The following is a 27,099-nucleotide window of genomic DNA, read 5'->3' on the forward strand; positions in this document are numbered from 1 at the left end:
CTTGATTATTAGACAGTAATTATTTGCATGGAGTAGAGAAGGCTGTGATATTGTTCAATATGGCTGCCGAATAAACAGTTGTTGGATTGGTGTACGTCAAATAAGTTGAATAACCTTATCATCTTGAATGAACTTGTTGTAATTTGGGAAAGGAACCATGGCTACTCGAACCCTGACAGAAGTATTTATTTTGATGCGAAATAATGCCATGCAAAGTCGGCACATATATTCAGAGCAAGTAAGTTTCTAAGGAATATGTTATTTTGGTTATAGGTTAGGATCTTCAGGCTTTATTACATTTCCAATCACATATCTCCTGTCATGACACATACCTGCAATAGGAGTTAATAATTTTCAAATCCTATCGAAATTTTACAGAAAATGTACTTAGTGGCTGTTGTGTTGAACTGTTTTAGTAAGCGTATTTTCTTGGGACCTGTTGATTGCTAATGAACACCTTGGACAGCGTATAGGAAATAAAGTAAATTTTGTTAGGTTAACCTTAACAACACATATTGATGAATGTATTTTGGCGGGTTTTTTTTTGGGGGGGGGGGGCATAATGGTATCAGAGGAGGGGTGTTGCATTCAATCTGTGTTGTAGGATTGCTGATAGGAAGTAACTGACTGTAAACCATAGCAAGGAGTTATTGGAGCAGTAATGCTGCTAGCTGCATCATCTGGCTTATCACCATAATGGCTACAGTTTGAATCTCGGTCAGTGTATGTGGGATTTATGAAATAAAAAGTCACACCCTTGTGGCTATGGCTGCGATATCAACAGTCTTATAAAACTGCAATCTTGCTTGTTTCAACCCATGAGTGAACACGACTCAAGCATATTAAATGTAGTTAATGACTAACAATTTCATGTTTAAGCGTTCTCAAATGCAGTTGCTTTATCTGGGACCAAACTCTTTACAATGAAAACAGAAGAACAATAAGTAATTGATTGTACCACTCAGGTTGGCAGGTTGACGTAATGAACATAGGATAAAATTATTAGTGGTCTCTGATGTTAAGAAAATAACATTATCATTGTTTGTAGTATGGTATGTCTAGGTAAGGAGTTATCAATCTATTTTGACAGTGTACCACCATTTGACATTTACAACATTAAGTGTAGGCCTACCTGTAAAGTAATTTATGATTTCATCACCTTCACAGCACATAATCTTAGTTCCAGATCTGACACCCAATAAAATAACGATTCCTTTAAACATACTGTAACACACAGTACCCAGTATAACATCCATATTTGCTAAATACGGTAGTAGCCTAAGTGAACAATTACTGAAGGCTGCCAGAAAAAAAAAAAATATGTGATTAGGTCTATAACTAAAAGAAATATACACTTATTCTCTGTATAAAAGTGTATACTGTTCTGAAAATCTAGTTTGTGGCTTACACTTTCATTTCATTAAGAAAGTTCTGCTTGTTAGCTGTATCCAACAAATTTTTGTCAGGATACTAGTGAGTTATGCCTCCGTAGCTCAGACGGCAGCGCGTCGGCCTCTCACCGCTGAATACCGTGGTTCAGATCCCGGTCACTCCATGTGAGATTTGTGCTGGACAAAGCGGAGGCAGGACAGGTTTTTCTCCGGCTACTCTGGTTTTCCCTGTCATCTTTCATTCCAGCAACACTCTCCATTATCATTTCATAGCATTTATCAGTCATTTATAAATCACTTTGGGAGTGATGACCCCATTGTAATAATAGCCTATATATATGGTTCATTCATTACATCCCTGACCCGGTCAAAGACTGGAGAACAGGTTGTAGGTTTTCACTAGTGAGTTAATTTTTTGCATCATGTTCAACATTCAGCTTATTACCAATTTCTCACATCATGTTTAACATTCGGCTTATTACTGTACTTATTTTTAAAATAAATTGAATAAGAAAACCCATGTTCACATATGTAGGCAATTGTTGACACTACCAAAAATTTCTAAAAAATTCTATGGTTTTATGATATTCCCTTCCCCTTTCAACCATATAACTGATAAAGCATTCAGCAGTCAAAAGAATCTGTGTTTTCGTGATCTGTTTCTTTAATGGTGGTCCCAAGCTTCCTTATTAGAGCCATGATATACTCATATATCACGAATACCAGTATATATATATATATATTTATTCTTTTTACCCCTACAATTTGCTATACATCACAGTGACACAGATAGGTCTTTATGGCGATGATGGGCTAGAAGGGGAAAGGAAGCAAAGATGTTTTTCCATGGATCCCCATTTTCACACCAGGCAAATGCTGGGGCTATACCTTAAATAAGGCCACAGCTGCTTCCTTCCTATTCGTAGCCCTTTCCTGACCTATCATCACCGTAAGACCTATCTGTGTCGGTACGACGTAAAGCTAATTGTAAAAAAAAATGTTCTCCTGTATCAAATCTTGCACACTAAATGGAATGACTTCACCACGCTGGTTTCTCTTAAGGTAGTCAGTAATTGTGGGGGAATGTCATCAATTCCAGGTGCCTTGTTCCTATTTAGATTGGCGGGCTGAGTGGCTCAGACGGTTGAGCTGCTGGTCTTCTGACCCCAACTAGGCAGGTTCGATCCTGGCTCAGTCCGCTGGTATTTGAAGGTTATTTACAATTTCTTCACCATCTGCTGAGCTAGTAGGTATATAGACCTTCCCTATTGTGGTGGGCATTGGCTTGGTGTGTATCTTGACAACAATAATTTGTTCACTATGCTGGTCATAGTAGCTTACCCGCTGCCCTATTTTCTTATTGATTATTAAACCAACTCTTGCATTTCCCCTGTTTGATTTGGTGATGGTAATTCTGTAGTTGCCTGACCAAAACTCCTACTCTTCCTGCCGACGTACTTCACTTATACAAATTACATCTAACTTTCGTGTATACGTCTCCCTTTTCTGATTTTCTAACCTACCACGACGACTTGTACAATAATATAAACACAACGATTCATACTTCTAACATTCCACACTCCAAATTGCAGAATGTCAGTATCCATCTTTCTGATGATTACCCCCGCTCGTTTAGTCCCCACCTGGAGATCCAAATGGCTCTGGAATATTTAACTGGGAGGAAGCCATAATCAGTACATCATTCAGTCAATCAATCAAGCAATCAATCAGTCAGTCAGTCAGTCACTACTGATCTGCATTTAGGGCAGTCCTTAAATAATTGCAAACAAATTGGAAATTTATTGAGCATCTCCCTGTTGTTCTGCCTGCCATCTATTAATTCATTCACACAGAGAGAGCTGCATGTCCTTGAGAGTTAGTTATGGCTTTAGTTTCCCGTTGCTTTCAGCCCTGTAGCAGTATCAACACAGCTAAGTCGTCTACACTCCCACCCGTGGAACTTCCGAAAGGCTGCTAGCCACCATTTTACTAAAAGAAAGCTTATTTCTTCTTGATTGTTATAGGCTAGCAACAGTTATGATACCAACTGAGAAAAAGTTGAATACCAAGAAATGTAAAGAGCATAGGACTATCAATTTAAACTCTCATGAAGCTTAAGTCTTGTTGAGAGTGCTGAATAGAAGGCTTGATGGGAAATTAGATAGATGGTTGGAGACGAACAGTTTGGATTTAGAAAAGGAAAAGGAACAAGACATTCCACTGGCCTGCTAAGAAAGATACATTGAGAAAGAAGAGAAATCTATGTTGTTTTTATTGAGTTGGAAAAAGTTTTTGATAGGCTACAATGGAGATAAGGTTGTTGCCTATCCCCTTTGTTGTTTGACTTATACCTCAAAGAGATTATTGGAAAATGCTTAGAAGGAAAAAGAGGAATATGTATTGGCAGAAAGAGAATAGATTGTATTTAGCCAATGACATGGTATTATTAGCAGAAACCAAAGATATGAACGAAGCTTGCGAGTAGTATGGGATGAGAATCAATACTTCAAAAACAAAGAATATGGTGATTGTTAAAGGAAGAAAACCAGCAAATATCAAGAAAGGGCAAGTTAATATCAGTCAAGTAAGAGCTTGGCATTATCTGGAGCAGAGATGTGGACATTGAGAAGAGAAGAAAAAAGGCTAGAAGCGTTTGAGAGGTGGTTGTGGAGGAGAATGGAGAGAATAAGCTGGATGGAAAGAGTGAGAAATAAAAAAGTATTGGAAAGGGAAATAAGACTGCTGCAAGTTATAAGAGAGAAGAAGAAGAACTGGATGGGACACTTATTGAGACGGGAGTGTTTGTTAATGGAAGCACTAAAAGTATTAGTTTGCGGAAGGAGAAGGTACAAGATGATAGATGACATCAAAGGAGGAGGAACTTACAAGGATCTGAAGAGGATGGCAGAAGACAGGGGAGCACGGAGAGCTGCTGTGTGAAAACCTGCCTGTGGGCAGAACCCATGGTGGTGATTTTATAGGCTATATGTATTTATGATATCTTGGTTAGGTGAGTAGATGGTTTTTTAAAAAGAGAAGCACAAGTTGGAGAAAAGTGTGAGTTAAGAATCCTTAAAAGTGAATGCGTTGTGTGAGCCATTAGTCCTACTAAAGAATGAAGGCTGCCAGATGTACTTAGAATTCAGTGTTCCTTCCTATCTGAAGACATTCAAAGTAACCAGCAAACTGTTGGTCTTGCAAACAAAAGGAGCATATATACATGATCTAGAATTAAATTTCCTATTTAAAAAAAGGTGCATATTAATTTACTTAACAGTTTTCCAGAAAATAGCACTTTTATATTGTTGAAGGAGCATTTTTAGCTTGTGACGTAGGGTGCTTACATGTCCAGCACAAAGTCTGAAAAATTGTAGGTAAAATTTATAGTCCAATATTATAAAAACCTCCAAGATGAGATGGAAGGTTTACCCTTCCTACTGGTGTGGTCAGGGAGGCAAAGAGTAAGGATAGGTGAACTACCACCACAAGGTTCAAATTTCCTCATGTTTCTCTTATTCATCTGCTCGAGGAGTTATGCCATATGTCGCTTCCGCCAGCTATGCTCATGCTGACAATCTTCACAAATTGTTGGAATGGGTGCTGAAGCACTGCCATTCTCTTATGGGGAACCAGACATGAACTACTGTTGGTTGAAATTCATATTTGTCTGGAAGAAATTCCACGTATACAAAGCTAGTATATTACAAGTAAACTTGTCTTGCACATATTGCATGGATAATGTATCCCTTGTCTTGTATTAGTGTATGTTGTAAGTAGGACAATACAATAGTTTTCACCCTCAAAGAAAATCTGCTATTGGAGAGTATCCTTTCGGGGCTTTTTTATACAGCTGGTTAACCATGAACCAGACTGAAAGAAGTGAATAAATTATTGTCTACTGGAGCAGTATCCTAATATTTTCAGCTGAGAAGCTAATATTTTGAGCCACCTTGCTCCACACTAAGTGTGTAACAAGCTGTCTCAATGTATGTATTGCCCATGAATTGTATATATTTTTTTATTCAATACTATGATAAATTTTACTTCTTTCCTGACTCAGAAGTGTGTGGAAAATCACACTTAATGCTTCAGTGGCTACTTTCTGTACACTTTTATTTAACAAGCATCTGTGATTGATTGATTGATTGATTGATTGATTGATTGATTGATTGATTGATTGATTGATTGATTGATTGATTGATTGATTGATTGATTGAATTCCAGTTTGCTTATCAACCAACACCTTCTCTGATTTGTTCAAATTTCCTCTGAATTTCTGAACTTCCCAACATGTTCATTTGGACACTCCATGCTTTTCATTTGTTCACTTACTGTTGTATTGATTGTGTTGGTCATTGCCGCCTCAGTCATGCATGGTCTGAGTGGTGACAAGTCAAAATTATTTATAGTAAAATCTTTAACTTAAAATAAATAGATTTGCCATTGTATGTAATAAAATACTGTATGCTTCAGCCAATAAAGTGATAAGTTTACTCGACATTTTGAAATTCTGTGTGGCTTGGACGTAAGCATTTCAATTGTAAGGTAAAACATCAGTTTCCATGGCTGTTATGTAAATAACTATTATAATCTTTCTAGTTTGTTGTCACCAGAAATACTAATCTATTTGTAAACAGCTCTAATAATAATGTTATTGATTTAACATTCCACTATCTGCATTGTTATGGTTTTGGACAGTGCCGAGGTGCCAGAATTTGTCCTGCTGGAGTTCTTTTATGTGATAGAAAATCTATTGGAAGTGTACCACCGGACTGAGCTAAGATCGAACCTGCCAAGTTCCGCTCAGAAGGCCAGTACTCTACTATCTGAGCCACTCAGCCCAGCTGTAGATGTGGAGATTGTCCTTGTCCTCTTATGATTTGTTTCTATTTCTGCCTCTTCCCACACTGACTTGTCATTGTAGGTATTTATCCTGTTACTGAACGTGATCCTTTCAATGTTCCTATCTTTCTAATTATGGTTTGGTTGCACTTACTTGTTCCTTTCCATTACTTATACAATGAGTTTCTCTCATCGGTTGACCGGCAGGCGCGCCTAGCTTATCAGCCTCCCATGAAGTCATCACTCACCGCTCTGCGGCATAGCAACAAGAACAGCACTTTGCTCACTTTATCCGTGTATGACATGAGATAACAATTAAATTTTAAAAATAGGAATTAAGAAAATTAGTAGCTAAGAATTAAGGAAATAAGCTCATACATTTGACAGGAGATGGAAATGTTCTCCTGCATCCACACATTTCTGGCATCATCTTAGGACATTCCGATTCATAAGCGTAAGTTCTTATTTATTTATTTATTTATTTATTTATTTATTTATTTATTTATTTATTTATTTATTTATTTATTCATTCATTCATTCATTCATTCATTCATTCATTCATTCATTTATTTATTTATTTATTTCAAAGTTAAGACTCACGGCCCTCTCTTGCACTTAACCACATATCTAATAAACTTTATAAAACAGAATAATGAAATAATTTAACAAAATATAAATCCTAACCTCATTCATTCTTCCATTCATACAAGCTGGTTATACATTTAATAGGTAATCTCGGCAAGACCGCTTGAAAAAAGCTAAGGATATTTCTCTCCGGATATGTTATTTCAGTTCGTCGAACATGTTAGGGTTTCTGGCATTCTCTATTTTTTAAGCTCCCTCATAAATAAAAGTCATAAACAGTTAAAACAGTCACAAACCGTGACGGCCATAAGTACTAATAATACACTCTTCAAAAATTTCCTCAATTAAGTTTAATGTGTCATTAGCTGTTTCAATTTTAACGTTTTCGTAGCCTGCCATGCTGAGCTCTTCAAAACTGCTGCTTCTTGTCCAAGTTGTCTTTGGGATTTTGTAGGAATATGTTCTAATCTTTCTGCAATTTCATTTACTTTTCCCCGTTAAGACAACGGTTTTTAACACTTTGCTTCTTATCGAGTAAAGAGCCAGTTCCTCTCAATTTGTTTACGAGTTTCCGCACAGCCTGTCTATGTGGAGGGCGAACACCAGGAACTTGTGTTACAAATCGGCTAACAACTTCCTGCAAGACTCTTGTTTTCACATAATTATTGTACATAAATACTCTTTCCTCTGCCATGTACACATGTGGAGGCATTATGAGAATTATACTCCAAAATAACACTTCACTACTCAAGAACTATTGGAGTGACAGATCAACACTTAATACACGTTCTAAGCATAGACCTAAACTAGAAAGTGCTGTCGCTGTGCTGTGTAACGGGAGGTGATGAGTCATTGGGAGGCAGATAAGCTGGGTGCACCTGCCGGCCAACCAATGATAGAAACTCACTGTATTAACCTGTTGGTTTCCTCTTCTCTTTTTGTTTTTTTCCTGTGGTCCTAGTCTTCTACACTTTTTGGGCTTTTCTCGTTTCCTGTATTTCTTCTTATTGTACACTCCCCACATCAAGACTGAAGATCTGTCACAATGGACCCTCTGTGAGTGTCAGAGCCCACCTTCCTCATTAAAATGGGAAACAGAAACAAGCTCATTGGAGGCTGATTAGAATTGTACATAGACGAACTGGGATTGATGAGGTGAAGGCCAAATCTATTTGAAGACAGCAGTGTATGAAGTTGTGGGAAGTGTCATTTTTTTCTTTCTATTTCTCTCTCTTCTCTCACTGACCCATCATTGTGTTTACCCTATTTGTGTTCCTGTCTTTCTGCTGAAGGCTCAATTTGTATCCTTTTCATTTCTTATAATTCTGTACTATATTTTATTTCCAGCATATGAGCGACAGGATGTCTCTTGTTGGGGGAGACGCTGAGGCAGGTCTAGAGTTACGAAGAAGTAGTGAATCTCGGATGCCTCCTCAGTGGGTTGATGGTTTAGAAGAAGCTCAGTATTCCCTCACACGACTGCGAGCTAAATTACGGGAACTAGAGACTTTACATACAAGGCATTTGCATCGACCGACATTGGATGATTCATCAGAAGAAGAACAACAGATTGAAGCTCTTACACAAGAAATTACTAGGGTAAGGCAGTATTCGATGTTTTAGTGTTTAGCAAGCCATCAGCATTGGAGAAGATAAAATACTTGTCATTCCTTGGTGATGATGGAATTCACTTGCCCCAGTTGTCCTCTCAGTCTACATTTTTGTCTATTTATAATCATAATTACTTCCTCCTAATCATTTCTTATTAATAAAAATAAAATATGGCATTGTTTATTTTTTACTAAAATTTTATGTCTAAACTGGATTAAAATATGAATTTATTTTAAGAAATTCCCCTATATTCCACATATACATCTTAATGATGATGGGAGAAGAAGCCTAAAGATCAAGAAAAGTGTGTCCATGATTTGTCATTGTCCTTGAGCTAATAACTGTCATCTACTACTGATGCCAGTATGGCCTTAAGTCTAATTTTGAATCTGTAAAACAGCCACCATAGCCAATTGCATGCTACTCAAATTTTAGTCTCGATAATGTAGTAGAAACAATTAGTGATTGATTTATTTCTGACTTTCTTGTTGTGTTTATATGGTGTTTAGCAAGATTGTTGAGGGACATGGTAGCTGAGTGACATTGTCTTGGCTTCTTATCAAACCAGCCATGGTTTGAACCCCAGTCAACGTATGTGGGATTTTTGAAATAAATTGTGCCTTCGTGGTTTAGATTCCACATTAAACCTGCAGTTATGATCACAATAGCAAGAGTCATGTAAAATTAAAGGCTTCTTTGGTTTCACTAAAGTGATAAAAAGGAAAAAGGAATGGAGTATTGTGTGTTCTCATTCTCAAAACTTAGGATATTCTTTTTCATTCATCTATTTTTATTTATTTATTTATTTATTTTTTCCGTTGTGGTTGACAACTTCATAAGATTACTGTATGTTTGCGTTTTCAGATGTTTGGTGGTATTCATAGGTTAATACAACAGGTTCGGCACCAAAGTAACGAGGGCAATCGACAAGAAAAACGGCTCTCGTACAATGTAGTATCATCTTTAGTTACATCTCTCCAAGAACTATCTACTGCATTTCGACGGTCCCAAAATTCGTATCTTAGAAGTAAGTAAATGTTCTGCTACGTAGCATGCAATTCTGTATAAACCCTCCTGAAAAAAAAAAAAAAGATATTAATAGAATTGGTGTGTTGTACCTGACACCTCAAAATGGGAAGGTATACTAAGAAATACAGAAGTGTAAAGGGATAAAACACTATACTTCGGCCAGTCTGGCAATGTAGTGCATTTGTTTAGACATGAAGATGTGGGTGCCAGGACGAGGGGATTTGGAGAAATGATGGTGCTGGTAGATTAGCCAAAGAGGGCTCTCAAAAATTTATAGGACCCAAGCCTGTATTTGGTCTTACCTGTGGACCAGTTAAGGCAAATGTTAATAGATAGATGATGAGCTGTCATAAAAAGTACTGGAAATCAGTTGAATACATAACAACTCATATCATCTTCTTCTTCCTGTCCTTTTCCCAGTTGCTTGGAGTAAGGGCTATAAGCGGATTAAGTCCAGTTTTACGGCCGGGTACCTATCTTGATTCTAGTCATGAATATCACCGTTGCATGTTTCTGTGACGGTTGGTAGTGTGATGTGTTGTGTGCGTGTGAAGGAAGTGTATTAACCTGTTCCCTAATCCAGAGGAATTAGCCAGATAGGCTGAAATACCCAGCTGAGAATGAAAAACGAGACCCTCCGAACCAATGAACGATATGCTGACCATTCAGTCCAGGAGCTGGACACTCATAAGCTCATATAAAAGAGCCAGATCAACAGAGCTAATAAACTGCTGTATATGCACAGAAGAAATCTTAGAAGGACAACTGATCTGCTCAGTGGTGATGGTGGACTAAGGTGGCATCGAAACAAGACCTGTGAATCCTTCTTGTGTTAGATGTCCTCAAGCAGATAAAACTGTTAAATCCATACTTTGTGAATATGAAACCTAGGTACGTTAAGAGATATCATTCTTTAAGAGTTACTTTATTGATTCAAGTAGACACCCTAATGTCTCTCTTAGTAGTCTCACAGGATTCATGAGTAACTGTAGAGTTCTACAGGGAAACTAAATGGGTAAAGCACAGTACCGATCTAATTAGTTGCAGTTAGTTGCAGTGCAGGGTTATGTAGTGATCTCCTCCTTGAAAGCTAACTTCACCTTCCTCAAGGGTATAGATCAGATTCCAGCTTTGGTGGTTTACATGTAAGAGGTCTTAAATGTGTGAGACCTATATGCTTTTTTTATGGTTACATCAAGATTAATTTTTCAGGATATTTGTTATGACACTCCTGCATCTCTTTCATCTGGCACCATGGCTGAATGGTCGACGACCCAGGTTTGATTCCCAGCTAAGTCGAAAGATTTAACCTTAAATGGTTAATTCCCTTGGTTTGGTGTCTAGGTATTTGTGCTGTCCCCTTACATTCTTGCAACTTGTACACCACAAACATGCAGTTTCTCAAGGATAGCAGATGATCCCCAACCCCCTCAGAGGGTCTGTCTTAACAAAGGCTGCAGCAGCTAAGAATAAATAGCCTCACTACTACTGCTACTACTACTACTACTACTACTACTACTACTACTACTACTACTACTGGGTAAGGGTAGCATGCCTGCTTCTTACCCAGATGGATTCAGTTCGTGGCCAATTCAAGGATTTAATTTTATTCACCAAAATTATAGACAGATATCAAAATATTTAGTGTCAGTATTATTTTATCATTTAGTTCCTAGTTTAATATGAAGCTGAAGCGCTACTAACTGTTTCTAGAGAATGCTGAGCATGTATGTTAACTTACTCTGATGAAGCTTATGAAGTTAGTATGTTCTAGAATGTGGTTCTGAGACCAGCTGAAAAGCTGTCTAATATGAGAGGTATCACATCAGGTCATGAAGTGAAACAATAAGGATGCTGTCAGACTTGCTATGTGACACTTCAGTATTGCAGATCATTTAACTATGCAGCAGTCACCTTTGCAAGCCAAGGACTTTTAATGTGCTGTTCGCATCATGGGTATGTTGCTACTACTACTATTATAGGGTTGCCAAATGTATGGTTTTGCCTGGAACATTATGCTTTTTCTCATTTTGTTCCACATATGGTGCACCCTTTAAATCATATGCCGAATGTTCCATTTTTAAAATATCGCTGTTTAGACAATAGTAGAGTATTAAAAAAGCGTGATTATGATCGAGTACAAAATCTGTATTCTGACTGAAAAGATCAGTCATCACAGTGAGAACAGCGCCTCTGGCAGTGTGCTAACGGTACTAGTGTGCATGTAGAGCAAAGAATTGAGGGAATCATTTTTTTTGTAACAAAGTGACTCACACGTGATATAAATCAAAGGATTTGTTTACTGGAGAAGTTAAGATCTGTGAAAATGATTGTAAACATGTCTGTGAAGTTTGTGTTAATTTTTTATGTAAATAGTTTTACATTGATGAATTGTATTACTCTAGTCAGTGCAAAAGCTGAATATGAATGACGTGTTCAGAATTTGTTGAAATAGCAAAAATTTGTTTCTGGGGAGGATGGTGCTAGTAAAACAATATTATATATTACAGGTTTAATTGGCCCAGAGAAGCTGAAGAACATTTGATGGTACTTAAGCTTGTGTTTATTATATTTCCATCAAATGCATATACTGAAAGTGTATTTTCAGTAATGGCTATAAAATGGGGAGGTGGCAGAAAGAAAAGCTCTGTAGATTGACCCCCTGTGGGTGGGGTACGCAGACGAATAATACACCCACAATATCCCCTGCCTGTCGTAAGAGGCGACTAAAAAGGTAACATCCCCTGTATGTGGGGGACGCAGATGTACAATACACCCCCAGTATCCCCTGCCTGTCGTAAAAGGCGACTAAAAGGAGCGACCTAGGTGCGGAATGGATTGTGGTTTGCTATTATGTGTTGGACCCCTGTGGATGGAAGGGGCTGAATACATTCACAGGTAATCCCTGCCTGTTGAAGAAGGTGACTAAAAGGGTCATGTGACCATCGGTCCCCTCTTTATTTTATTTATTAATTTTTTTTAAAAATTTTTTTTTAGGTTTAGTTGTAGACCAATTCAAAATTCTTGATGTGCGTCCTGCTCGGAGATGGGCCTCTTACGTGTGCGATTATGCCCGAAAGCCCGCTCGTGACCGCCCAGGAAGCCTGCAGGTGGGAGCACCATGTGCCCGTGCAGTAGTATGCGCCTGACAACATAGGTCCTCGCACAGCCGAATGCCAGAAGGACATTATTAATTGGTTTTTTTATTTTTTCTGTATACAGGGCAATTCAAAATGATGGACCTGATTTCATAAATTTATTCTGTGAAATCTAATAAACATATTGTAATGTGAGACATGCTAAGAACGGTAAACTCTCAAAGTTTTTTCAGTCTTATCACAAGTGTTCTATGTGAGCACCTCGCGTAAAACGACATACATCAAGCCCATAGTCTATCTCCTGCAAAACCTTGTGTAGTGTGTCGCGGCCAATCTCTGCGATGGCTGCTGTGATGCGGGCACAAAGGTCGTCCGGTGTTAGTGGAAGAGGTGGTATGTAAACATGATCCTTTACGAAACCCCACAAGAAGAAATCACATGGGGTTAAGTCAGGGGAACGCCATGGCCAATGAATGAGAGTTCGATCCTCCTGAGATGCATGACCTGTCCAGCGTTGTGGCAATGTCTCGTTGAGATGGCTCCGAACATTGCCATGGTAATGCAGAGGGGCACCATCCAGTTGAAAGATGAAATCTGCACTATCCTCTTTGAGCTGTGGCAGGAGCCATTGTTGCAGCATATCAAGAAAAACATTTCCTGTCACAGTAGGTTCAATGAAGAAAAAGGGTCCATAAACCTTCTCATGGGAAATGGCATAAAACACATTCACTTTGGAAGAATCGCGTTGGTGATTCACAACTTGATGGGGATTAGAAGTTTCCCATATCCTTACGTTGTGTCTATTCACAGTCCCGGAAAGATGAAAAGTTGCTTCATCCCTGAAAATTACCGTTTTGGAGAACCCATCCTCTTCCATTAATGTGAGAAAATCAGCCCAGAAGGACGCTCAAACAGCATAATCAGTGTCTTTTAAGGCCTGCACCAGTTGCAAATGGTAGGGTTTCATTTGCAGAATGCACCAAACAGTTGCCTGTGGAAGTTCAAGTTGCCTCGATGCCCAGTAGGTGGACTTCTGCGGACTCCGCACGAAACTGGCACGAACACGTTCCACTGTCTCTTCCCCGGTCGAAGGACAGCCAGTCGACTTTTGCTTACAGATGCAGCCCGTGTCTCGCCCAATTTTGCATACACGCACGAATGGCTTTTCCAGTAGGTTGGTCTCTTCCATACCTGGTACGGAAATGCCATTGAACACTAATCACGGACTTGTTTACATGGTAATCAAGCTCACAGAATGACTTCTGCTCTCCAGCCGCAGCCATTTTCTGTACTTGCTTCCTGCGCGCTCGTAATGGCTGAAAATGAAACCATGTGGGATGAAATCTAAACTCAACTAAACTTTGAGAGTGCCTTTCTTTGCACATATCTCACAGTATGATATGTTCATTAGATTTCATAGAATAAATTTATGAAATTGGGTCCATCATTTTGAATTGCCCTGTATTTATTACTCTGTACACGCTATGGGGTACATACTATTGCGGGTGATTAGAGGAAGGGAGTCCTAGTGCTCATTGCCTCCATCATTCCGTATTAGGCATCTTCCAACATTGGACCCTGGGCAATACTTGCTTCGACCAGGTGGGTATTGCCTTGGTTGTTTGGTTCGGCTACAGAGGCCCCTGATCAGAGTGGGTGGCATTCGGGGAGTATGATTTCGGGCATGGCTTCAAAACGTCTTCAGCCTGCCCAAGGTGGTCCCCGACCGAAGTCTTTAACTTTTGATTCCTTGAGGGGTTCAACTCCCTGGGAACAAGGGCAGCGTGAAGGAATGGGATCCAGCTTCCCTAGGTTTCTGGTTGCTACCAGAACTGATGGGAGTGACTTCAAGTTGGTAAAGTCTATTTTGTTTAATAGGCACATAGAAGGTGTCTACAGTGAACTGGAAGATCTGAAAAAAATGCATAATGGTAGTTTGTTGCTGAAGACGTGCTTTGCCATGCAAGCTGATCGGTTGCTCAAGTGCGACCTGTCAAAGTGGAGGAGCACAGGACCTTGAATCTGATTCATGGAGTTATCTTCCAACGAGATCTCATCTTGAGCACTGACGATGAGTTGATGGAAGACATGAAGCACCGTAACGTGACACATGTCCGGCGTATTGTGCGCAAAGTCAATGGCGAAGACGTTACCACGGGTGTGTTCATTGTCTCCTTCAAATTGTCAGTGTTACCAGATAAATTCAAGGTAACAAATTATCACTGCAATGTGAGGCCGTACATCTCACCTCCCATGTGCTGCTATCAATGTCAGAGGTTCGGGCATATGGTATCTCGTTGCTTGAATCCGTCCATATGTGGTACATGTGGCAGAGGAACTCACGGCGCGGAAGAGTGCACAACTCATTACAGGTGCACTAATTGCCCTGGTCTTCATTCACCCCAAGATCAGAACTGTCTGGTATATCTTAGTGAGAAGAAGATCCAGAAGATCAAGACCCGGGATGGTCTTTCCTACCAAGAAGCGCGCCGTAAGTTCAGTTCTATGAATGCTCCCGGCAAGACGCTAGACTACACGAAGATAGCACAGAGTCTTCCAGAGTCATCGTTTACATTTTCTCAACCTGTTACGATCACTGCGCTCAAGGCGGCTGTTGCTCCTGTGAGCAAAGCCGCAAAGAGTAAAAGCTCAAGGGGGTGGGGGGGGGCACCCCCACCTTCGACCACAAACAAGTCTATGACAGCTGGGACTCCTAAGCCAGCATAGCAAGGGGGAAGGCCAAGTCTTCCCCCACCAAGAGGTAGACGAAAGCCATGCCCGAGACAGCAGAGGCAGCATCGTCGACCAGGGCTGCAAAATTATCTCCCAGCCCGTCTAAACAAGAAAAGAAGGCGGAGAAGAGGAGCACTCTCGTACTTCTCCTGCGAAAGAGAAATCACCCTCTATCTGAAGAGTGTGAATCAACGCCAGTAGGTACGCTTGCTCCAAAACCTGTGCACTCCCCTCGTAGGAGGACATCCCGCCCACCAAAAGCGTCGAAGTTCTGGGCGTCGGTCCCCTCATCCATCAACGACGGGATGGACGTTGAGCTTTCGTCTACATCTACGAATGTAGATGTTGATGTTAGTGCTTAGGTTTTAAGTATAACCTAACACTCACCCTCTCTTAGTCCACACTGTGTCACTGTTACAGTGGAATTGTAACAGTTATGATAGGCATCTTGCTGAGTTGCGCCAGCTAATTAGTGAGCATTCGACGAGTATAGTCCGCATTCGGGAACTTAATCTCAGACCTGGTCATCATATGGTCTTGAAAAATTTCAGACTATACTCAACAGAACGACATTGTGCTAACCGGTCTTCCGGTGGCGTTGGCATTTTTGTCCATTCTGATACCTATAGTGAAGAGTTTCCACTAAGAACCCCGCTGGAGGCTGTAGCAGTTCTCGTTCCACTGCCTGTCATAGCAACAGTTTGTAATGTTTATTTTCCACCAGGCCAGCCTCTTAATATAAATGATGTAACTGACCTTATAGATCAGCTTCCACCCCCATTGCTCCTATTGGGCAATTTTAATGCCCATCACCATATAAGGGGCTCTGAAATGCCTTGCCCCAGGGTAAGGGAGTTGGAAACATTAGTAAGAGAGCTGGATTTGTGTATTTTGGATGCAGGTGAACCAACTCATTTAAGTGTACATTATGGGACATACTCTTGCATAGATGTCAGTCTATGCAGCAGAACGCTGGTTCCCCTGTTTCGGTTGAATACACACAATGATCTCTTTGTGACAGTGACCATTTTCCCATTGTTCTTACTTTGATGAAACAGAAATCCATCGAGGCTCCTTGATGGATTCTTAAACATGCTGATTGGCCAAAATTCACATCACTAGCTGTCTTTAACGACGTGACCAGGCGGAGCATAGACGGTGATATCAATTAAATAACACAAGTTATTCTTGCTGCTGCTAAGGAGTCTATTCCATCATTTTCAGGGACTCCTCACCGAAAACTCATTCCTTGGTGGAACGAAGAAATTGCAACAGCTATCAAAGACACCATCATATTCATAAATGCTATCGTAGGCAGCCTACTGTGGGCAATTTGGTAGCATTTAATAAACTCCGTGCTAAGGCGCAAATTCTTATTCGACAGAGTAAGAAAGCTTCGTGGGAGAGATATGTGTCATCTGTGATGTCACATACTCCATCATCTCGAGTGTGGACTAAACTTTGATGTATTTCGGGCATCCAAGGATCATCTTCTGTACCGGGAATTTCCATTGCAGGCAGTATCGTCACTGAACCGCTCTCAATTGCAAACCACCTAGCCAGTCATTTTGCGGATGTGTCTGGCTCTGGGAATCACCATTGTAATTTCCTCGCTCTGAAGCAGGAGGCAGAATGTCATCACCTTAGTTTTTCCAGTCAAGCGTCAGAGGACTATAACATGCCCTTTGCGGAGTGGGAACTCTCCAGCGCCTTGGCACTTTGCAAGGACATGTCTCCTGGAACAGACAATGTCCATAACCAGATGTTGAAACACCTTAGTGAGGATAGTCTGTTATATCTCCTTGGTGTGTTCAATCAAATCTGGAAAGAGGGTGAGTTTCCGTCTCGCTGGTGAGAGGGCATAGAAATTCCTGTCCTCAAGCCTGACAAAAATCCTAAGTATGCAGGAAGTTACAGAACTATTTGTCTTACTAACTATTTGTGTAAGCTATTTGAGAGGTAAATCGCTGACTTGTGTGGTGTCTGGATAAACAAGGACTTTTGTCCAAGTACCAATGTAGTTTTCGTGCTGCTCGCTCGATCACTGACCACTTGGTACACCTGGAGAGTTCTATCCATGATGCATTTCTCCACAAACAGCATTTGGTGACTGTCTTTGACATAGAAAAGGCGTATGACACCACATGGCGATATGGTATCCTTTCAATCCTGCATCGGTGGAGATTTTGAGGTAACTTGCTGGTATTTATTGCAAATTTTTTGTCCCTCCATTTATTCCATGTCCGAGAAGGGAGGGCATATTTGCAATACCACGTTCAAGAAAATGGAGTCCCACAGGGATCGGTACTTAGTGTTACTCTGTTCGCGATTGCCATAAACAGTATTGTCACTGCTGCTGGTTCAGCAGTAATACCGTCACTATATGTGGACGATTTTGCTCTGCATTATAGCTCGCATAATATGGCAGTATAAAAGTAATTGAGAAGTCTCCACCTTATCAATACATTAATTTATTTACTAAAGTAGTAAATTCTGTCAGTACCGATTTCGATCCCTAGGGGATCATCCTCAGCTGACACACAAAAAGATTTATATAATTACTAAAACATCACATATGGGAGATTGTACCTTCATTAATAGTCCAATTGAATCAGACATTGAAGATTGATTGTTGATATATTAGTGGATTCATCTATTGGCTTAAAAATACCATTGTGTGAGGTATGTAACTTTGTTATGTCTAGGTTATTGAACATCAAGTGGATTTTAGACTTGTTCACATTAATTATAAAACTGAGATAAGATCTTAAGATACAATGAAACAATATGCCTCAATACTATAGATTTTTAAGCCTGTACAACAATTACAAACACTAGTGTATATAAGTGTAAACTTTATCTCAGTTTTATAATTATTCATTCATTTATTTAGCTTCCATAGACTGTACAATTACATATTTTGAAATATGCCAACAGTATAGGAGTTGTCAAGTGATTTCCTAATACTAACAATAATATATGCACAACAATGAACATTTTGAAAAAGAAGAAAAACAGAAATACCACATACCTCAATGTTAGGACAGCACATCTTAATTTTTTTTAAATAATATTAATAACCAATATTTACAAGACAAAATAAAAATATATTGGTGTAGTGTTAATAATGTGAACATAGTCAATGTGACATTAACATATTTTTAAGGCTATATACTAGATTACAAGTTAATAAGTAGTAGCATCATTACCAGCACTTCATCATGTATTCTTCTGTACTGTAGAAGCAGCTACTCAGCAGGAGATTTTTTTAAAGCTGTGGTAAATGAACTGACGGGACTAATATCTTTAATCGTATTTGGAAGCTTATTATACAATCTGATTCCAACAGAGTCTACATGTCTCAAGGCAATGGTTTTACTCTTGTGCTCGATAAAAATATTATTTCTTGTTCGCTTCTGGTAATTGTGATTGTCAAAATTCTTTCTGAAGTGATCAGTATTTTTTTTTTCACGTGTAGAATGCATTGCTTGATGTATATACTTGGTACTGGGAGTATCCTTAGTCTCTTAAATAATGGTCTGCAATGAACTAACCTGTTACGTCTCAATATAATTCTGATAGCTCGTTTCTGTATTCGAAAAATAACATCAAGATTTGATTTGTAGCAGCCCCAGAGACCAATAGCATAAGTGATGACTGAATGGAAATATCCAAAATATGCTATTCTAACATATTCTTCACTACAACTATTAGACAAAATCCTTAAGGCAAAACAAACAGAACTCAGAGACTTCCCTATTTTTTTAATATGACAATCCCATCTTAATTTTTCATCTATATGGACACCTAAAAATTTTGTGGTCAACGTATTTTCAATTGCATTTGCATTTAATATAAGTTTGTGTTTTTTGGCAGTTTTGTCATGGTAGTTAGATGCCTTGAATTCCATGTATTGGGTCTTTTTAAAGTTCAATGTTAATTTGTTTTTCCTGAACCATGATTCTAACCTAGACAGGACTGTATTTGCTGTAGTTTCTATAGATGTAGGGTCAGGATTATTAATAATTATGTTTGTATCATCAGCATACAGAACTGCTGTTTCTACTTGATTATTGTGAGGAAGATCATTCACATAGATCAAGAAAAGAACAGGCCCCAAAATACTACCCTGCGGAATACCTAAGTCTATGCTTTTTTACCTGAGAGTGATATGTCTCATTATGCCCTTTACTGTTACAATGTGTAATTTCAACAAACTGGGATCGTTTATTCAGATATGATCTAAACCAGTCATTAACAATTCCTCTAACTCCAATCTGATATAATTTGTGCAACAATATTTCATGATCAACAGTATCAAATGCCTTTGAAAGGTCAAGAAATAGTCCTATCACAGTTTCATCATTATCAAGAGCATTTACGACCAACTGTGTAAAATGTGATAAAGCAGACAAAGTACTTCTGCCAGATCTGAACCCATGTTGTGCATTATTTAACAAGTTATATTTGATTAAAAATTTAGTAAGCCGATCTTTCATAGCACATTCAAATATTTTTGAAATAACAGTAAGTATTGATATTGGTCTGTAGTTATGTAAATCGTGTAAGTTTCCACTTTTAAAGACTGGGATAACTTTAGCTATTTTTAGGAGATTAGGAAACTGACCACTAGAAAATGATTCATTGATGAGATAAGTTAAAGGCTGTACCAGATAGGGAGCACATTTTTTAATGAGTTTTGTGGGAATCTCATCTACACCTGTGGAAGTTTTGTTCTTCAAAGATTGTATGATTTTAAAAACTTCCAGTTCAGTTACTGGAGTTAACTGCATAGAGTTTTGCACAAAGGTTGGGAGTTCTGATTTATTTGCATTTTCAAGTTTGTATGGTAGGGATAGAAAGAAATCATTTATATAATTAGCCAAATGATGAGGGTCATTCATTTGTATTCCCTTATCATTTTTTATGGCAGCAACTTTATTTCCAATTGCATGTCTGTTGGTTTCTCCCTTGATTACCTTCCATATGGTTCGTGATTTATTGCACGACTCTTTAACTTTCTTGTTATTGTGCATTATCTTAGCCATCCTAAGAACTCTTCGATAGACTGATTTGTAGTTTTTAACATACTTACAAAAAAACCTGGTCACAACTCTGCTGTGCTAATCTACTTAGTAATTTACATTTTTGACTTGAAATCCGTATACCCTTCGTGATCCATGGCTTTTTTGAAGATTCATTAATTACTGCAAGTTTTTTTGGAAAATGTAATTCAAATTCCGTTAAAAAAAATTCTTTAAAAGGTTCTATACTTTTGGTCAATGCTATGACCGAATGTTATTAACGTGAACAAGTGTAAAATCCACTTGATGTTCAATAACCTAGACATAACAAAGTTACATACCTCACACAATGGTATTTTTAAGCCAATAGATGAATCCACTAATATATCAACAATCGTCGCCATAAGACCTATCTGTGTCGGTGCGACGTAAAGCCCCTAGCAAAAAAAAAATAATATATCAACAAACAGTCTTTCAATGTCTGATTCAATTGGACTATTAATGAAGGTACAATCTCCCATATGTGATGTTTTAGTAATTATATAAATCTTTTTGTGTGTCAGCTGAGGATGATCCCCTAGGGATCGAAACCGGTACTGACAGAATTTACTACTTTAGTAAATAAATTAATGTATTGATAAGGTGGAGACTTATTAATTACTTTTATGTTGTAGTATCTATCAATACGGACATGAAGCTAATAGATTATAATATGGCAGTTGCAGAGCGACAATTACAGCAATCTATTAGGAGAGTGGAATAGTGGACTTTAGAACATGGCTTTCAGTTTTCAACTGCAGTGACCTCTGTTGTGCACTTTTGCCAGAAGCGCACTCTTCACTCACATCCTGAGCTTTATTTAGGGAATTTCGCTCTTCCCGTAGTTGACACCTGCCGCTTTCTTGGGCTCCTTTTCGATAGCATATTATCGTGGGAGGCACATGTGCGGCAGTTAAAAGTGCAGTGCACTAAGAAGTTGAATATTTTGAAGTTTCTTAGCAGTACTAATTGGGGGGCTGACCGCACGGTGCTTCTACGATTTTATAGGGCACATGTTTTACCCAGGTTAGACTACGGCAGTGCAGCATATGGATCAGCAAGGCAAAGCGTCCTTGCAAAACTGAATAGCATCCACCACAGTGGGGTTAGGTTGGCAATGGGAGTTTTTCTTACAAGCACCATTGCCAGCCTGCTCGCTGAATCTGGTGTGCCACCTTTACACCTGAGGCGCCAGCAAATGCTTCTGTCCTATGCTGCAAATTTGCAACAGATGTCACTTCACCCAAGCTGCCCTTGCATATTCCACAATGGAAACCGCCAGCTGTGTGCTGCTTATCCTTGAGCAATGTGGCCGGTTGGAATACGCATGGATAGAAGTCACAGATTGTTTGATGAACCTTCGGTTCCCTGCCTTGTCAGACTACCAAGTGGGGTACCTCCGTGGATAATACGACGACCTGAAATAATCCTAGATCTGTACACTGGCCCGAAGGAAAACATGGACCCTTTGATTTATCGGAGGCTCCTCCTGTCCGTTGTTGGCCAGTATCCAGGTTCAGTTGTCATTTACATGGATGTTTGAGGGCAGAAACGAAGGTGGGCTGTGCGTTTGTTCTCGAAAATGATAGGTTTCTTTTCGCTCTCCTGGAAACCTGTAGTGTGTACACAGCAGAGCTCTCTATGCTATCTGTAAAGCTCTGCAGTACACACTGTCCGAAGAGCGCAGACAATTTCTGCTTTATACTGACTCATTGTGCTCACTACAGTTTATTGATACCTGTTTTTCTCGGCACTCTCTGGTGCAACGGATCCAGGACCTGTTGGCCGGGTGTTTGGATGCCGGCACTAGAATCATGTTTATGTAGCTCCCAAGCCACAAGGTTGTAGAGGGAAATGAGTTACTGGTTTTCATTTCACTGGGCTGGATTTTATTCTTCTTGCCAGTGTCTCCGCTGTATATGTCAACATTGGGCAGTGCAGTAGTATATTTTATACATCACCTCTTTACATTTCATTGATTCTTTCTTCCGCCGCACCAGAGTTCTCATATTATTATCATTATTATTAATTTTTTACTCCAGACAGTGGTGGTGAATTAGTAATTCCAGATTCTCTGCTTTTTTTCTTTATTTTCAGCATTGAACTCAAGAGAAGAACGTTCCAGACAGTATTTTGGCCAAGACTTCATGTCACCTGACGATTGGGAGGTGGACAATGAAGTGGACAACATTGATCAGCAGTTTGGTGGTCGGGTAGGTTCTACGATGACACAGCAGCAGCTCTTACTCCTAGAAGAGGAAAACACCAAAATGGTTGCACAGAGGGACCAAGAAGTTCGACAGATTGTGAGATCGATTGTGGATCTGAATCATATCTTCAAAGACTTGGCTCACATGGTGGCAGACCAGGTACTTTTAAAAAGTGACTATAATTATACATTAGCACCTTCATAATTCAAAATCGGTTAATTCAGAATTCCATCTAATGCGAAGAAGCTCTCGTTCCCGGTAACATGTGATACAGTTTTGCATGTTATTTAAATTGTTTACTTCGAAATATGGATAATTCATAATTCAAAGCACAATGTCGGTCCCATTACCGAAATTCAGACTTTTAATTCAAAACTGCCTTTACATTTAAAAAAGAATAGTATTTCTCAGAGTAATTTAAATTAACAATTTATCTGCATCATGATAGAATGCGTCTTCCAGAATGTGCTGCAGTAGCTTTCCGTATTTTCACTCACTTCGGTGTGCCTACACTGTGCTTCATATTTACTAAGTTTGAGTAAAATCATAATTCTTTTGTATTCAGCGTTTTAAGGAACGCTGCAATATCACATAGCAGGCAGTGTGCGGAGAAGCAGAATCCGAGAACAGTGATGATGCTGACAGTTGGCAAAAAATTTATTATTTTAACCATGTTGGTTCAATCCTGTCCATATTGACTTATATTTAATTTCTTTAAAACTGAAGTAAGTAAAAAAAAAAAATTCTCTAATCATCTGAGTTGTCGTCTTTTTCATTAAAAATGTCTCTAAAAGTTGGCTTGTTGGTTGTTTATTTTAAACGAATTTGATGGTTAAAATGGCTCGCATGGTCAGACAGGATTAAGAGGAGAAATTTCCGATTAATTGACAATTATTGGAATAAATAAGATACGGTAATTGAATTGCAGATTATAAATTTAAATATAATGTTTTCTTTTCTGGAACTTATGGAAAGGAGAAATTTCAAGAAGAGAGCAGAAGATATTTTAAATTCAACATATAGTGACTAACTTAATAGGTTTTATTTATTTTATGAATTGAAAATTTTTCTATTTTAAAGTGTTTTACTAAATGACATAGTAAATGTAAATTTAGACACAAAGAAACATTTTATTTCGTTTTTAAGTGTAAATAAGGACTTACGATCCAAGAACAGAGCAGATTTCAAATTTTAGTATTTAGTGACTAATTTAATAGGTTTTATTCATTTTATGATTTGAAATTATTGTATTTTAAATTTGTACTAAAAGACATAGTAAGTAAGTAAACAGTTGAGACACAAAGATATATTTTAACTATTTCAAGATATAAATTTAATTGTTCTGTTGGTAACTGTATTTGTACAAATGTATCAAGTCCAAAGATTTAGTTTGATGTTTTGGCACCTCTGAAGAAGAGAGTAGTTAGCTCTCGAAACATGTATGGTAGTTAACCCTTGCATCTGGGAGATAGTGGGTTCGAACCCCACTGTCGGCAGCCCTGAAGATGGTTTTCCATGGTTTCCCATTTTCACGCCAGGCGAATGCTGGAGCTGTACCTACCTTAATTAAGGCTACGGCCGCTTCCTTCCTATTCCTAGGCCTTTCCTGTCCCATCGTCGCCATAAGACATATCTGTGTCGGTGCGACATAAAGCCAATAGCAAAAAAAATCATACCAAAAACCTTGAAGTTGTAAGACTCTTGATTGGAGCCAGAGGCACGATTACATCTTTCTTTGTCGACTTCAGCGACACACTCAATATCAGCAAATATGACATCTCTGCCATCACCCTCACAGCAGTGTCCATCAAATTCACCTTCATATTACCGTACTCAATGTACAACTAATAACACATTTCCGTTTTGGTATTTATATTTCATTTCCATTATTCAGGACTTCTATAGCCTACTTTCTTATAAATTTGTTGTATTATGGATCCTTGTGGTCACCTGTAATTTCAGGCAGATTAATAATGCATTGATCAAAAGAGAAATCTGGTCATATCATTAGATGTTCCCAACTAGACTTTATGAATGCACAGTGGGATGAGGATTGGACTATAATGGCAACAACATGTCCTGTTTAACAGAGGGCTTCACTGTCATCTGGATGAGTGTCAGTATCAGATGAAAGGTATGAGTGCCTCAATTCAAAATGTTGCAAAGGTTAATCTGTGTGGAGTGGAGTGTTTTCAAGTCATGGCAGATCATGCAGGGTGAGGTAGGCAATCAGGGAAGCAGTTGTCATTGAATTAAGCCAGTCATTTGCATTTACACTGCTAGAAGAAGGCTACTCGCAGAATGCCAGGGTTGGTCAGCATACAATTTGGTATCTGTCCTGTCCTGGTCATTTGTAATCGATCCTTAACTGCTAGACGGTACATTGATGAGATCTTAGTGCCTCATGTGATTCTCACACGATTCAACTTGGAGAATACACAGTATTAATGCATGATAATGCTAGAGCGCATTATGTCAACATCATTCAGAGATTCATGTAAGCAACCACCCCAAACACTACAAGTCCTTGCAGATGCCCTTTTGGAAGAGTGGGGATGTCTACAGTGTTGATGGATGGGAATCACTGCAAGTATCTCGGTGTTAATGTAAGGAAAGATCGTGCCTTTGGCTCCAATCAAGAGTCTTACAACTTCAAGGTTTTTGGTATGATTTTTTTTGCTATTGGCTTTACGTCGCACCGACACAAATATGTCTTATGGCGACGATGGGACAGGAAAGGCCTAGGAATGGGAAGGAAGCGGCCGTGGCCTTAATTAAGGTACAGCCCCAGCATTTGCCTGGTGTGAAAATGGGAAACCACGGAAAACCATCTTCAGAGCTGCCAACAGTGGGGTTTGAAACCACTATCTCCCGATTACTGGATACTGGCCGCACTTAAGCGACTGCAGCTATCGAGCTCGGTGGTGTGATATTTATTAAGATAGTAGAGGGTACACAGATTGTATCTACTCATTTTCCCTCCGTCAACTTCTGCGGGCTTTGTTGCATCAGTCTCAAATCTGATGGTTGAGTCATTCATATGCCATATGCTTGCTTTTTAATTTTTCATTGAAGGCAAAGATGTCTGTTCGACAAATGCTACTAGTAGTGGAGACTGTGAATTTCTTCATGCCTCACCGTGCTGGAATCTATCAAGCTCATGGCTAGGATCGAACAAATGCTGTGATGTCTGGCATTAATTACATTTCTTTGTATGTGCAGTGACTTAGGAAGTGAGGGAATGTTTTGATGTCGTAACACTGTCAGCAGTGGTTGATATGCTTCTCTTCATCATTATCTCAACTTACCTGAATGCCATTAACTTCTAATATATCCAGATGCCATCTTCTTAGATGACTCAGGTAGTTCTTTCATAAACCCCATTAATATTGATAGCGCCCCATCGAATTCCATTTCATTCACCAAGTTGTTTCCAAGGAGTCCCTTGCCTGTCAAATAAAAGTGGGACTTCGTTACTCCCATAGATCCGAGGCTTGCTTAAAACATTCTGAGCATTTTTGGTAAAATTTCTGTGAAGCATGATGCTACCCTACTAACACATAGTCCCAATGACAGTCTGTCTACTAACAGGTTAGGGACCACCAGTGGATTGTATAGTCCTTGCCACCTGAGCACAAGGAGGGCCGTGACTCAGAATATGTCCGAGATGTCCAATCCTATTCCGTACCAACTGGTATTCCGACTCTTAGCCTTGCACATGGTTCACAAACTAAGACATGACTGCAGCTACCCACACCATGAACAAGTCCATATTCTTCTTAATAATACAAGACTGCAGGTTCGTAAATGCTCTTGTTCCTCTAAGGCAAGGGAGGTTCCACAAAGTTTATTTGAATGTATGTATTATATACATACAGAGTTCATTCTAAAATCTGTTTTGTATGATTTTAATTTATTTTGTCTTTGTTTACAGGGTACTGTTCTTGATCGAATTGACTATAACATAGAAATGTGCCAAGTTCAAGTTCAGCAAGGCTACCAACAACTACAGAAAGCAGACACATACCAGAGAAAGAATCGAAAAATGATGTGTATCCTATGTTTAGCATCAGTCACAATTGTATTGCTAATTATTCTTATTGTTGTAAAATCGTAAAACTGAGGTGCTGTAGATCAGCTAATATTTTATTGATATGTTTGGTGTGTAAGAAACTGAAGAATGATAAAAAACTGTTCAGCATGTGTGACATTAGGAAGATTCAGTTGTAGCTGAAATGAATTGGTTGAAATGTGAATTTCATGTTGGTTCTTGCCGTTAAGTATATGGATTGCTGATATTTTCTAAGACTGAAATCATATGGCCTTTTAAGAGGCCATGGAGATTTACAATTCTTTAAAGTAATAAGTTGTATATTTTGTTACTTTATGTGTACAGCAAAGAAAATAATAAACTAATAATCGTATGGCCTCAGCTACCGTGTGCAGACATTTCGATTTGATGCCATCTGGCTGTACAGCAAAGAAGAAATGTACAAACAAATATGATGTAGCTTTCCACTGGTGTAAGAGATTTGAT

The 27,099-nt window shown here is 38.9% G+C and overlaps 1 protein-coding gene across 1 annotated transcript; it reads left to right on the forward strand.

Moving 5' to 3' along the window:
* Nucleotides 1-43: 43 nt before the first annotated feature.
* Syx16 (syntaxin 16) lies at nucleotides 44-27,099 on the forward strand. Its single transcript, XM_068227075.1, has 5 exons — nucleotides 44-238; nucleotides 8,166-8,417; nucleotides 9,294-9,456; nucleotides 22,450-22,721; nucleotides 26,497-27,099. Exons 1-5 carry the CDS (start codon nucleotides 158-160, stop codon nucleotides 26,677-26,679), a joined length of 951 nt encoding a protein of 316 aa, XP_068083176.1. The 5' UTR covers nucleotides 44-157; the 3' UTR covers nucleotides 26,680-27,099.

Source organism: Anabrus simplex, chromosome 3 (assembly GCF_040414725.1).
Source record: "Anabrus simplex isolate iqAnaSimp1 chromosome 3, ASM4041472v1, whole genome shotgun sequence".
Classification (NCBI taxonomy): domain Eukaryota; kingdom Metazoa; phylum Arthropoda; class Insecta; order Orthoptera; family Tettigoniidae; genus Anabrus; species Anabrus simplex.

Excerpts from the sequence above, each read along its gene's own strand:
- Syx16 (XM_068227075.1), top strand. The coding sequence starts at position 158 with ATGGCTACTCGAACCCTGACAGAAGTATTTATTTTGATGCGAAATAAT. Across the intron at positions 239-8,165 it reads GGCACATATATTCAGAGCAA|CATATGAGCGACAGGATGTC; the intron begins GTAAGTTTCTAA and ends TTTTATTTCCAG. Across the intron at positions 22,722-26,496 it reads CTCACATGGTGGCAGACCAG|GGTACTGTTCTTGATCGAAT; the intron begins GTACTTTTAAAA and ends CTTTGTTTACAG.